The sequence below is a fragment of the Echinops telfairi genome, unplaced genomic scaffold (genome assembly GCF_000313985.2).
Source record: "Echinops telfairi isolate 266 unplaced genomic scaffold, ASM31398v2 ScPeMD7_9;HRSCAF=40, whole genome shotgun sequence".
NCBI lineage: Eukaryota > Metazoa > Chordata > Mammalia > Afrosoricida > Tenrecidae > Echinops > Echinops telfairi.
In genome coordinates this window covers 22,806,294-22,820,695 of record NW_022103906.1, presented here as the reverse complement: position 1 = coordinate 22,820,695, position 14,402 = coordinate 22,806,294, and the positions used below count along the sequence as shown (strand labels likewise).

General features: G+C 52.8%; 1 protein-coding gene across 1 annotated transcript in view; it reads left to right on the top strand.

Moving 5' to 3' along the window:
• Nucleotides 1–1,932: 1,932 nt before the first annotated feature.
• Nucleotides 1,933–14,402, top strand: part of RHOBTB2 (Rho related BTB domain containing 2) — a 37,105-nt gene continuing 24,635 nt past the window's right edge. Inside the window, exons 1-2 of the mRNA XM_004707601.2 lie at nucleotides 1,933–1,961; nucleotides 10,303–10,381. Of these exons, the coding sequence (XP_004707658.1) occupies nucleotides 10,326–10,381 (56 nt within the window). The 5' untranslated portion in view covers nucleotides 1,933–1,961; nucleotides 10,303–10,325. The remainder of the gene's footprint in view (nucleotides 1,962–10,302; nucleotides 10,382–14,402) is intronic.

Genomic DNA, 14,402 nt, shown 5'->3' with positions numbered 1-14,402 from the left:
AGTTGGAAACCACCAGCTACCCAGAGGGAGAAGACGGGCCTTTCTACTCCTGTCCACAGTTATAGTCTCAGCAGCTCACCGGGGCAGTTCTGTCACTTGGCACTGACTTGCTGGCAGTGAATTTGGTGGCTCTGCCTTCTGGTCTGTTGGGTAGTACCTGCACAGGTAATGGCAGGTCCAGGGACCGGGTTCTATTTACCTGGCACAACAGAGGAAGAAGGCCACTCAGGGACCGGAGGGAGTAGAAGGTGTGACTGATTGCCTCCATGGGCAACGGCCTCCTTTGCCAGGAGGACAGAAGCGCGAAAGGCTCCCAGCTCACACTGCGGAATCTTTTCATCAAGTATGTCACGGAAGCGTCCTGAAGAAAAGGGGGGAAATGTGAAACAGAATTGAAAAAACGAAAAGGAAAACATTTTTTTCAAGCAGTGAGGCTAAATTCCTGAAACTATTATCTTGAGATAATCTTGGAATCTTAAACCAAAATAGTCCCTGAAGTATTTTTTAAACCAAACAGTAGATTGGTTTGGGGGAGTTTTGTAAGGGATGTTTACCTAGAGCAATGTGCTCTTTCAAAGAACGGTCTCTGTGGAATCAAACTGAGCGCACAACCTAAGGCAAGCTGAGGGGGCAGTGGGCTTACGCTGGGGAGGAGACCGGCGGGCTGACAGAGACGGGCCGGTGCCACTGCATTGTCCTTGCAGATGTTATTGAATTGGTGGAAGATCAGCTGCCGGTGTTTTCAATAGCTATCCTTTACAAATACTTTTGTTTATGATCATCAAAATATGACAAACCACTTCCCCAGAGAAAAATATTTGTGGCACTTAGAACTTAAAAAACAAATATCAGTTACAGGATATATACATTTAAAAAACAAAACTCCAGACTCACTGCCATCGAGCCAATGCTGACTCAGAGTGACCCTACAGGACAGGGTAGAACTGCCCCTGGGGCGTTCTGAGACCTCACCTCTTTACAGGAACGGAAAGCCTCGTGTTTCTCCTATGGAACGGCTGGTGGCTTCGAACTGCTGACCCTGTAGTTCACAGCCCTTAGAGTCACCCACGATGCCACCAGGGCTCCTGTAGCATATATAAATAAGTCCTATATTCGCTAACCTCATTAAGGAACCAGAACAACACAAGATACTACTGAAATACACACATGCTCAAACAAAAACCAACCGCCATTTGGGTAGCACCATGGGCCGCAGAGTAAAACTACACCCCCTGGTTTCATGGCTTGATTTCCTGCTGGCCAGCCTGCTATAGCTGACCACTGCAAGTCAATAGCTCCCCTGCTGTTCATGTTCTTTCTGTGTTCAATTGAGCAGAACAGGCACCCTTCACCCAGCAGCCATTCCCCTCCCTGCTCTCCCAGCCTACCTGCCCCTTCCCGAGCCCCTCTAGCCCCTAGCACAGGTAGCCAAAGTTTATGGAGGAGAGGTGGGGGAGTGGGGGTGAGATTTGAAGCCAAAGTGCTGTTGCCCTGATTCAAGGCCAGGATCTCGGAACAGGCCGTGCGTCAGAGAGAGTCGGTGAGTGAAATTCCTAAGCAGTCCGAGTCACCAGAGACTAAGAAGGCCAGGCCAGGACAGACATAAAACTGAGAGCCTAAGGCCAACCAAAGCAAAGCCTTTGGGGCTCTGGCCTGAGCCAAGCCAAGGCGAGAAAGCTTACCTGAACGCAGGTGGGAACAGGACTGCCCTCCTGGGAGGATTGTCTGCCCAGCCCTGCAGGGGGAGGGAACTGACCAATAGGGTGGCCTCCTGAGTCACACCCCTGGATACAGTAACCATATCCCTCACCTGGCTGCCCATAGGCTGGGATTTGGATCCCAGCCCTTAAAACCCAGTGTATCTCTGTGTTTCTCTCACACCTTCCTTCCCATGTACCTGGCCGGTGACGCTGTTCCCTTGCTTCCTGACCTGCTGATAGGCCCCAAGGGAGAAGCAACAGGTAAGTCTATGGCTCATGTCATGCTGGACTTGAGACCACCCCCGGACCCTTGCCTTCTGCCTGGGCAAAAGAGAGAACTCAATCACTCAGCCCTGGCTGTGCTGCCTGCCTTTCCCTGGTCACTCAGACCAGGCACACTACTTACTGAGCTCAGCAGCAGAAAGGAAACCAGGGAGGGAGGATGGGATGGGGGTCGGGGGTGGGAAGCGAGGTGTTGGGGGCCTTGTTCAACAGGGTGGAGCAGCTCCCTGACTGTGCAGACCCAGAGCAGGAAGTGGAGAGGTTCCATCTGCAGCTAGAATAGCCAGGGTGTCTATGGCAGCCACGTGTAGACCTGCTAGCTCCTCCCAAGCCCTGCCAGGATGCAAAAGAGAACTGCGGGGTGCCGGAAGCAGTGCATGCCTGCCGTGCTCCACCTCCAACCGCGGGTTTAATCCTGATCCATCAAAGGAGGGTTGGTCTGGGCAGAGCCCTGCAGCAGCATGTGATGCTGGGACACCCTCAGTAGTCGTGCCCACCCTCTCTCCCCAGGCGGAAGAACCCTCGTCCCATAGGGTTTGCAAGGCTGTGATCTTTACGGAAGCAGACGGCCACCTGTTTCCTGTAGGGTGGTTGGGGGGCTCCAGCCGCTGTCCTGTGGAGGGGCAGCCAAGCTTGAATAATGAATCACCGGGGGCCCCCTCCAATCCCAACCTGAAGTGGCCCTGCCAATATTGGACTGGTCCCTGCATGGGTCCCCTCTGGCCACCCCTCTCCCTCTCCGTCTATGTCCACCTGGTCTTTTCGTGTTACTCACCCCTAGACCCAGGGGGCCTTTTAGCAGCCCCTCCCCATTGCAGGAGCTGCTGCTTCTGGCAAGGACATCTAATTATCTGAAAAGAAGCTGAGCATAATCCCTCACCCTCCAATCCCACCCCCCCACCCCAAATAGGAGCCCCTTCCCATTCCCTTGGGATTTCTGGCAGTGCCACAGAGACAACAGCTTGCTGTTCTTCCCTGTGAAGGAGCATCCTTTAGGCTGCCCTTGAGGACCCTCGAGCTGTTCCTCAGAGAAGGAGCCAGGAATTGGCAGCCCTGGGCCTTGGCAAAGGCTCTGCAGGGCTGTCAGCCTGGCTGAGATGGGTCTGCCTGAATGAAAGGGCCGGTTAAGGATCGAGCTGACCATATGTACTGTGGACTCTCCTCGCAGGAGCCAGCATGGGCATTTTGATCTTCTCCCCTTGCCTTCACCTTTAAGCCGAGTTCCCTTATCTCAGGAATCCCTGGGTGGGACAAACCTCAGCTACTAAACCTAACCAACAGGTTAGTGGTTCCAATCTACCTAGAAGCTCCTCGGGACAAAAAGGCCTGGAACAGCTCAGAGAAGACCCGCCATAGGAAACCCCATGGAGCATTCACGGATCACCGTGGATTGGGAGTTGGCTGAACGGCAGCTGTTTTTGTTTTTTTGAAGGGGTAGGGCAGGAAATGCAACAAGCCAGGCAGCTGAAGCCCAAAGATCGCTCGCTCACTGGCTGCCATCAGGTCAATACCCACTCATAGTGACCCTAGAGGACCAGGTGGAAGCACCCCTGTAAGTTTCTGAGACTGTAACTCTTTACGGGAGTCTAAAGCCCCTTTGTTCCCCCTTGGAGTGAGTAATGGATTTGAACTGCTGACCTTATGGTTAGTAGCCCAACACGTAACCACTGCACTGCCAGGGCTCTCTTTGGCTTGATGCCAGTAGCCCTGGACAGGACAGGACTGAGCACGGTGGCTCTGGGCAGGTCAGTTTGGCCTCAGATTTCCCATCTGTAAGATGAATAGTCGTTTTCATGTGAATTACAAACAAGTTAATGCTCTAGGGTTGGGCTGGAAGGACTAGCGGTTGCCCATCTCCTGTGAGCAGCTGCTCCCGAGCTGTCTGGCTTCCGTTTCCTCATCTGCCTAACAAGGATGACAATTCACTTCTCGCAGAATTAAGGAGCCCTGGTGGCTCTATCCGAGAAAGGTCTGAAGCTGGATCCCAGCAGCTGCTCTGCGGGAGAAAGAAGGGGCCGTCGGCTTCCACGAAGATGCGTGGCCTCAGAACGGTGGGTGAGGCCTTTTCCTTTGGCCTGTAAAGTTGCCAAGAGCCGTGGGAGTGGACTGTGTGCTGGGCTGCTAACCGGAAAGCCAGCAAGATGACACTCCCAGCTGCTCCTCGGCAGACGGATGCAGCTTCCGACTCCCAGAAGGGTTTATAGTCTCAGAAACCTGCTCTGTCTCCTCCCGGCCACGGCTCTTAGGGGTCAGAAGCACTCAGTGGCAGTGAGCTGTTGGTGTTTCTCAGGAGGCGATCAGTGGGAGGGGTCGCCACACCTGTGGGGCTCCCGGGAGGGTTGTGACTCTCGAAGTAGTCGATAGAAAGCTGAGTGCACCAACTGCCCGTGTGGTTCGTGGTGTCCAGCTCATGAGAACCCATGTGTTACAGAGGAGCACAGCTCCAGGGGACTCTCCAGTGTCCTCAGACATAACTACTGTGAGGGGGGGCACACAGCCGGGCCGCATTCCCTTCTGTTGGTCACTCAGAGTCGCAACTGGCTGGATGCCACCTAACGACAACCACCGTCTTTCCAGAAGCAGATTGTCCATCTTTCTCCCACGGGTATGGACCATCAACCTTTCCGTCAGCAGCGGATCACAACTCACTCGCACCCCTTAGGTTTCTTAGCACAAACGCTAGGTGTGTCATAAACACCCAATCGATCATTATTACTATCATTATAGTTATTCAGCGGAGGCTCCTTCAGGCTAGTAAGAGCATTACCAGCATGTGATCCTTACGATCCTATAGCAGGGTCTGGACAGGAGGCGCTTAAGATGCATTTGATAAATGGGAGAGAGAAGGAACAGACAAAGGCGTGAATAACAGACCAACTACACTGTTTCAGAGAACGCTGTGACCCAGGTTAAGTGATATAACTTGGGCTGGGGCTGGGTGTTGGGCTGTAACCTATGCTTCCACCATGCTGCCCATGCCTGGGACTGGTCCACCACCCCTCACCTTCCTTTGGCCTTGTGATATCAGGAACTGCCCTTCACATCCGCATCTGCAACGTGGTGACCGCAGCAGATGCAGACGCCCACCAAGATCTCCTGAAGCAGAACGGTCCTGAGCACTCCCTGTGCGGTGTGGAGGTGGCAGTTTAGGTCCCGACTCTCCTCTGATTGCTACCACCAGCTCGAGGATCCCATGGGTGGCCTGGGCTCCTGAAGAGCTCGCTGGGCTATCTCCCCTTATAGGGCGGAGGAATCGGGTTGGTTTGGAGAAAGAGAGGGTAGGCAGGGGCTGGATTGCCAGAGTGTGTGGGAAACCACAGACAGCCTGTAGCGTGTCCTCAGCGGCCTTTGAGACAGGCTGCCTTGGACTTTTAAGGGGCAGCCCAGCAGTCCCTCATCCTGTCACACCTCCCTGCCTCGGAATCTAGGATCAAGGACGGAGGGGGAGCTGCCATGAGGTGAGTGGTTCTGCCTGTTCTGCGAAAAGCTTCCAACTCGGTGCCCCAGCGTCAGCCCGCGGGCTCCTGGCCTGCCTCCCCTGTCCTCGGCTCATTACATGCCTGGATGTCCTAGAATGGCCACACCCTACAAAATAATACTTTGGCTTGGGTCAAGTCACATTAGTCAGCCTTCTTGACCCAGCTTTCCCTCCCTCCGGCATTTGAAAAGCTTGTTCCTAGGTCCCAAACCCAACCCAACCCAACCCAACCCAACCCAACCCAACCCAACCCAACCCAACCCAACCCAGTGCCCTCAAGGAGGTTCTGACTCATAGCAGCTCAACAGGGTAGCATAGAACTGTTCTGTGGGACTTCTGAGCCTGGAGCAGGCAAATCATCTTTTCAGGAGCCGATTTCTCTCCCGTGGGGCAGATGATGACTTTGAACTGCTGACCTTGTGGCTAGCAGCCCAGCACGTAGGCCAGCACAGCACTGGAGCTCCTTCTGTTTCATGCAAGAGAACACCTGCTTCAGATTCCCACCAGTAGAGAGAACCACTGTCGTATTTGATCACCCAGTTTAACTGTTGTGAGTGGCTGCCACGCCGGTGATGACCATGGCTGTGACCTTTCAGAAGCAGATCGCCTGGGCTTCCTTCCTCCTGAGGAGCCCTTGGCTGAGCGGAACAGCTGGCAGTAGAGAGCTGAGCCCTTCCTGCCACCCAGGGACAAAATCACCCAGCTTCCCAAGAGAAAAGCCCATCCCCTCCCAGGGGCAAATGCTAGACTGCACGCACTGAGTCTGCACGGGTCAGACCAATGCTGGACGGCAGATACGGTAACAGCTCCATACTGGTGTCAACCTGAGGGAGGCCCAAAGAGAATGCAGCCCTCTTGTTGGTCCCGCATAGCTGTCACCACTCCAGGAAACTCTTGACCAGCACCACCTGGATGCCAGATGCCCCACCACAGGGTTGAAGCATTCCTATTCACCCCACCCTCCACCCTCCCCTCCTCTACAAACCCCCTTGGTGTTTATAAAAATCTTCTTCTAGGAAGGAGGTACCTGGATGGTACAAGTGGGTTTTTCATCGACTATTAAATTGAAAAGGTTGGTGGTTCAAATCCTCCCAGTGGTTCTATGGTAGGAAATCCTGGTGAAATTCTTTTGTCAAGGATTAAAGCGGAGAAAACCCTACAGAGCCATTCGATGCTGTAACACACAGGTGGCCGTGAGTTGGACGGACTCAGCGACCACTAGTTAGTTGGGTGTTTGGTTTACCCGGGAGGCAGGGAGAGGGTAGCACAGCACAAGAGAGACACATGCAAGGGAGGGAGAGGAGGTGTTTGTTTCCTAGGGCTGTTTGAACAAGATGCTGCAGTCGAGTGGCTGATAAGGAGAGACATTTTTATCTCATAGTTCTGAAGGCTGGGAGTCAAATGCAGGGTGTTGACAGAGTCATGCTGTCTCCAAAGACTCCCAGGAAAGATGGTATTTTGTCTCTCGTGGCCTCTGGTAGCCCTGAGTGTTCTCTGGCTTGCAGTCACAACCTAACTCTGGTTTCCTAGGGTGCCTTTCTTCTGCGTGTCTCCTCCTGTTTTATAGGGTGCCACTCAGATGGAATCAGGACTCATCCTACTACCATATGACTCCAGTTAATTACACTCACTCCTCCAGGATCAACATGGCTGGGTTCCAAAGACCAGGTTGTTATGCAAAGCGCATTGTGCAAAAATGGAGGATGACTACATCATTACATAACTGCCAAATATCATCATTACATAACTACCAGACTGCTGAGAATTGTGACCCAGCCAAGTTGACACACAGCTTTAACTATGCCCCCGATATTACTCCAGCCTCAAACTCCAAGGTGCCTTATTACCAGACATATGCCATTTATGCCCCAAACAGTTGCAGAGTAACTTTTTTGCTATTGTAAATGTTAAATGTTGGATAACAAGCTAGCCAATAAGCGAGTAGGTGTAATAACATCTTCAAAGACCCTATTTACAAACTAGGTCAGTTTCATAGGGACCAGGGATCAGGATTGGGACATATCTTTTCAGGAGACACAATTCAAGAGCCAAATCCAGAACAGAGCAGTAGGGAGGAAAAGCGGAGAAAAACGGTAGGGTGGGGTGGGACATTGATCCCAGACTCTGTGGGAGACCCTGAATTTGGGAGCCCCAAAGACAATCCTCTTCTGCTTATGAAAAGTCAATGCCAGGCGACTGCTCAGATGTTTAACAACCTCCTTTGGCTGCAATCTTTGGGAGGGGTGGGTGGAGAGGGGTTCTTCACCTGCCCTAGCCCCTTTGACTCATTCTCTTTCTTTTGTTGTCGAGGTCCAAGTGTGTACCAAGAAGGGCTAGGGCAGAGGGTCTAGCGTGGCGCTCCAGCAGGGAAATCAGACCCCTTCCTGGGTAACCCTTGACAATTCTTTAATCTGGGTCAAAAACAACTCCAACTCCAAACTAATGTCTGGTTATTGACATCGAGAAATACCCAAGGCGGGTCCAGGTTCAAATTGAGCTGACCTTGACAAGAACATTAAGTGTCCACCACATATTTACTAAGCAGACCTTGTCCTCCCTGAAGTGCAACCTAATCTAAGCGAACCTCATTGCAAGGTCGTTATGTTTTTCAGCTGCCCTGTTCTGTACTAAGCATTCTTTTTCTGGACACAAAAGCCATTAACACACACGCACAGTGGACCATTTCTGAGGGTCAACAGAAGACATGCCCATCCCTCACATCAATGAATATGCCCGGGAGCTCAAGGCAGAACCAGGTACTGAGGGAGAAAATGGGTCAGCTGAAAAGAGATGGGGGCTTCCTAGAACACAGCTCCCCTGCCCTCTCTCCAGCACCCCACCCCTCTACAACACTGCAGCCACATGGAAACCCGTGGGGAACAGTTGGGGCTTTTTATAATCTCTATTTGTTAACAGTTCAGGCTATTTTTTCCCCCCATGCTGCAAGAGATGCCAATGCCTCATGAAAAAAGTTGTGAAACAAAACAAGTCTATTTTGGGGTGATCGTCCTCCTCAAAGCTTCTCACTTCTAGCTCTGCCTGGCTCAAGGGATGGGGGCCGTCATCTCTACCGATGCTTGCAGCTTGGGTGAAAAATACTTCTTGGGCCGATAAGCCTGGGTGATGGGGTGCATGTTTACCCTTGTCCTGTAACTGAACTTCTCTGCTTCTATATAAAGCAAGATGAACGTAGCACATCAACTTCTTGGTTGGTGCTGAGGGCCTGTCTGGTGGTAGCTTTGGGGAGCATTGAACCAAGAAATCAATCTCAGGAGACTTGGAGTAGGTTGGCAAACACTCACTTCTCCCATGGCAGCAATGGCAGTTTTTGCAGCTCTTTAAAGGCACAGGCCCATATTTCTCTACTGAGTGAAGAGCTGCTTCCAGGCTGCAGCAAATGTGTCCTGGAGACATCTGAAATGCCTCATGGGATGAGCCAGGTTAGAGAGGGTGGTGTGAATGGGCAAAGACTCAGACTTCGGCCAGTGGAGGGAGCAGGGGGGTATTGGTTGGAAGTAGGTGTGCCAACCTATTAGAACCTCCATGACCTCATCCCATGGCCTCTGGTTATACTCCTCTCCATCTACTGCCCAGAAGACAGAGGCACAGTGCCCGTGAGGTCCTTCTGTGCACAGATGTATGAAGCTTAGTTCTATGAGGGAGAGTGAGCAGGGTCAGCGGGTGGCAAAGATGTGGGCAGGAAGAGTTCATGGGATCGTAAAAAAAAAATCTCTGATCTTAGTGTTGGAAGTGACAATGAGAAGCTCATCTACCTCCTCTGGTCCCAGGCAAGTGATGACGTTATCCCCAGTGGAAGACCAGCCAGGGCTAAGTTCCTGGTCCAAAGCCACACAGCTGGTTCATGGTGGAGGGGGGGCTGGTGCCCAGGTCCGCACTACTGATTGTAATGCTGGAGTTTCCACTTGGGTTGCCTCTCACTCTGGACCGCCCACCTCCCTGTCGGCTCCCTTGTTCTTGGCTTTCTCCTGCCTTGTCTCCCTCCTGTCCTTGGGATGGGGGCAGAGGTGTTGCCACAGGAGCTGGCCCTCCACCTCCACTGAAATACACGGGGCCAGGTGCGTCCTTGAGGAGTCCACTTGTCCTCTTCAAGGGCTCCCCTCGTCACCCCTGATTTCTCTTGAAATTCTAGAGCTTCATTTGGCAGAACTGGTCCCCAAATTGTGACTGACCACTTAAGGCAGCCAAAGATGGGAAGATGGAAGAAGATTAAGATTCTCACTCCTTTTACCAGGTGTCTAATGCACACACTTCTCAAAACAAAACAAACCCTCTCCCTTCCATTCTCAGCATTGGCAGCCATCAGCGGATTTTGCTGAGCCCCACCTTGGGTCGGGAGTTGCACCAATTCGAACATAGGCCTTACCTGCTAGGAAGGTACTAGAATGCCAGTGCTGGAATGAGCCCGTGTGGTGACCTAACCGGATCCTGTACACCAGGTGCCTGAGACCTCGAGGGTACTTGTCCCAGGTGACAGAGTTGTGTGATGACAGATCCCAAGACTCCTGGTAGACATTGGACAGTTCTTTCCAAATGATCAAACCAGTCCAGAACGTGCAAACATCACCAACAGGGGTGGACCATGATCCCACTTCTTGCCTCTTGACTAGCCCGTTGACTCCTTGAAGTGGCCTCTGTCTTGGGCTGGGGGAATCTCAATCCACTGGGCTTAGAAAACAAGAGCCACCCTGTTATCCTGCATAGAACCCTCCATTTGGGATAACGACCTCTGGCTCTTCTCTGGCTAGCCCCCAGGGTGCCCTGCCCTTCCTGCCCACTGTCACCCACTGCCCTAACCCATTCATGTCTGCCCATCCCAACCAGGAGCCTGCGGGGGACCCAGAGCAATGGCAGCCTGGAAGAAAGGCCAGTACAGCCCATGGAAGACTTCACTGGGCAACATGTGAGTAGCCACTGTGTAGTACCTCTTAACTTCCTCTCCCCAAACATTCATTCATTCCTAGCTCCACTGGGCATCCCCTGAACGTTTGTTGTCAGGCACTAGATCAGCACAAATAATACTTTATGGAATAAGCATAGTTCCTTCCCTAAAGTAGTTCTCAGTATGGTCAGCGATCTCTATGTGTGTATGTACATGTATATATATGTGTGTATACACACTTATACACATGCATAGATACATATATATGTCTACATACATGTAGATGTATATATACACATACACAAACACACACATTTTTATATATAAAGAGACTTTATGTAAGGAGAGTGCCTCAAGTAGTTTTCTGTTGACTGCTAACCTAAAAGATGTTCGAACCCACCGGGCAGTGCTGCCCAAGGAAGGCCTGGTGATCTTTTTCTGCAAAGATTACAGCAAGAGAAGCCTATGGTTGGTCATTCTACTCTGTGATACGTGGAGTCTCCATGAGCCCGAGATGACCTAACAGCATCGATCTATCTTCAAATGTGTAAACCATAGCCCTTCATGAGTGGTATATGATTAGGGGATTACAGAGGAAGAACCCGGAACCCAGACTTGGAGGTGGGGTTGTTCATGGAAGGCTTCCTGGAAGGAGTGGTGAGACTTAAAGGATGAGGAAGCATGTTCCTGATGAAGAGGGTAGGGGCAGGGAGTGCTCTGATGGAGGGAACTGCCCGGGCAAAGGCCTAGAAGGGTTCCACCACTTGTGGAGACCTGGAGGTGGCCCCTCACTCCTGGGCAAGGAGGCTGAGAGACCCAGGCTCCTACATTCAGCAGCTTCACCTTGTTGGCTTTCTGCATCTTGAACAGCCTCACCGCTGGTTCTGAGCTCAGGTCCCACCTCCGGCTCCGCACCCTGCTGGGGAGGCAGGCCCAGCCCATGTCCAGAGCTGGAGAGCAAGACTCAGGCCTGGGCTCACGGAGGAGTCCAAGGTGAGGGCTGGAGCAAAGCGAGGTCAGCAGCATGTGAATTTAGCTGGAGCAAATGAAATGGAATGTGCAGGGTGCCAGAGAGTGGGAGAGGGGCGTCTTCTTGGGCTGTCCTCAACAGGCCTGGGCAGCTGTCTTCGCAGTCCCAGAGAGAACAGCTTTTGCTGGGACTGATGAAGAGCCGGGTCTTGTGCGTTGCCTTCCTGGGGCTGCTGGTATTCAGGCGTGGAGAGTTCTTTGCCCAGCCTGAGCCTCCGCTCACAGCCGATGGCACAGCTCCAGGGAAACAGCAGCTGTGCCACCTCTGTGAGGACAATAGGGCCGGACTGAGGGGCACCTCTGGGGAACAGGTTCAGAAGGTTTATGTCCCTGGGGAGGAGCATGTCACAAAAGGGCTTTGGAAAGGGAAGAGGTGCTCAGGTGGCGTGGGAGACTCAGGAATGGGAACCTGCCTAGCCCTCCAGGGCCAGTCAGCCACTTCAGGGGGCAGGGCGTCTGCCAGGCTCCCTGGCAGAAGGATGTGGGCTTGTTCTAAAGCACTCCTTAGAAGCATACGAGTGGTTCTAAAGCTACAGCCAAGGAGCAAGGGAGGCAGGGGAGGATAGAGAAGAAAGAGGCCAGGACCTTCTCGAAAACTTCCCACACAGCCCTGGCTGAGATGTAACTTAGAGCAAGGAGAATGGGCTCCCTTTGGGGCTGGGGTGGGAGGGTGTGTGCACCCAGAGGTGTTGGAAGCTGCTGAGGGCTGAGAGGGGAGGTCGGGGACCGAGTGTGGTGGAGTGGAAACCACATACTGCGAGGAAACCTGGCCTGAGGAAATGGCCCTGTTTTCCAGGACATGGGTATCAAAGGGCTGCCCAGATGGAGCCATAGTCCCCAGCCCCGGTCTTGAGTAGCAGAAGAGGAGGGAGTTGACAGTCCTCGCCAGAGATGGCACAGCCTGAGGGCTGGCATCTGGACTCTGTATGGAGAATCCCCCATTGCCCTGCTATAGGGAAAAGGCTGCAACCAGGTGCCTGGAGATTCCAGTTACTGGGCTGGGTGTGAGGAACTCCTGGGAGGGTCCCCAGACAGCCTGGGAGTGGATGATTGATGGGATAGTTTGATAGTGGTGGTGGCCCCAGGAGGGAGGAGGAGGGCATTGGTTTCCAAGGAGGTCCCTACAGAAGGGGATGATGTAAGAAAAGGGGGTTCTCCAGGGCTGAGAGCTGTGGGCTGGGGTAGAGTGCGGAGTGGGAACAATTGCCTGGCTGGCAAGGAAACCTGGCCTGAGGGAACTGCTGTATTTTCCAGGACTTGGGCATCAAAGAGCTGCCCAGATGCAGTCAACGCAGTAGCCAGCTCCATCGTCTGGGATCGCTCCTGTGAGCTTTCAGTAGAACAGGCCTGCCTCATTCCATGAGCTCCTTTGCGGCAAGACAGCTTATTAAACAACGACGCCTTGTTATGCTGTCAGAATCTTTGAGCCATGCCATGTTCCTACCCGGAGCAATGCAAAAGAAAGAGGGGACATGATTATTTTTGATATTTGGTATTACTTTGGTTTGTGGTAAGAGGTCACGACTTGGGATCGCAGAATTGTGAATAATGCATTTGGGAATCATGTTTTCCTTTTGCCATTCACGACCAATTCTTTTCACCCACTCAAAGTAATGTCCCCCCTCCCGCCCCCTGTGAGTAGTAAGTAACACTACACATTGACTATAGAAAACTGGTGTTTTCCGTGTTGAGGAGAGGTGAGCCGGAACCCAAGGTATGAAGTCATTTGCATCTCGAGGCATCCCCAGCTCTAGGCAGGTATGGAAGGCGGCGAGGGAAACCACCTCCAACCATAAGGCGCTGCTTTTCTGTTGGCCAGGCCAGAAAGCATGACTCCCATGAGCGCCTTGGCGGGTCAACTTCCAGCTGCCTGCATGAATCAATGGGAAACCATGGTCCGAATCATCCCGAATCCCTTTTCTACTTGGCCCTGGAGTTAGTTTGCCTTCTTGGGGCAATGGCTTTCTCTTCCCCATCCCATTTGCTGAAGCTGACACAAAGCACCAGTTGGCCCTGTGACGGAGGTGGATAGATGGGAGGCATGCCAGTTCCAGCTTAAAAAGCTGTCCGGCAATAACCCACAAGATGGTTAAAACCAGGCTGAGTTATAACTTTCATAAGGCCAGCCCTGAACAGGGAAACTTTCTTTTGTGGACCACTCACAGGACAGGTTTCGGACCTTCCTCATGTAGCAGGTCGGTGGCACAAATTATGACCAGTGGCTACTAACTGGATAGGTTGAGACAGCCTTCGGTACTGTCTTGGGCAAGTGTAGGGCAAGTGTCTTCATTGCGTTTCCTGGAAAGGTCACAAGACACTCCAGGTGGCAATAGGATGGGAGAGGGATGGAGGTAGGGATCCATGGAGAATGAGGTGGGGGAGAAGACATCCCTGGGAATGCTAGGCCTGGAAATGGTGCTGGAATCCGTCCCACCAGGAAACTCATTAAGGCCAATGACACTCTGACTCACAGCATGTGGCTGCAGGGGTGATGGGGGGAGAAAGGTCTTCAAATGCCAGAAAGGTCTTCAAACTCTGGATCCAGCAGATGCCTGAAGGAAATACTGTTCTCCCTCCACCAGTGGCAAGCGGTAGAGGCCTGGTTTTAATATGAAAGACAAGCAAAACACCTCGTGTTCCCCTTCCCTAACTCGCATCCCTTCCAGCGCGGATGGGGATGGCTCTCAGCTCCAGTAAAAAGCGAAAAATCCTCGGGGAGTGTACTGAGATTTCGCACCTCAGCAAGTAGAGGGCCAAGACCTGGTACCCACTCAGGTACCAGAGACCCCAGCCCCCCATCGCCACCCCGCCCACCCCCACGCCCCCAGCGCGTTCCTCCCGAGGGGGAGGGGAGAGGGCAGCCGGAGCAGCGGCTGCAGGGCGGGGCCGGGGGCGGGCCTCAGGGGAGTCCAATCCCCGTCTCTCCACGCCTCTTCACCGCCTCCTCTGACCCGGATCCACCAATGGAACTCCGCGGTGGGCGGTGCCTGTCGCCGCAGCTGTCCTGGTTGCG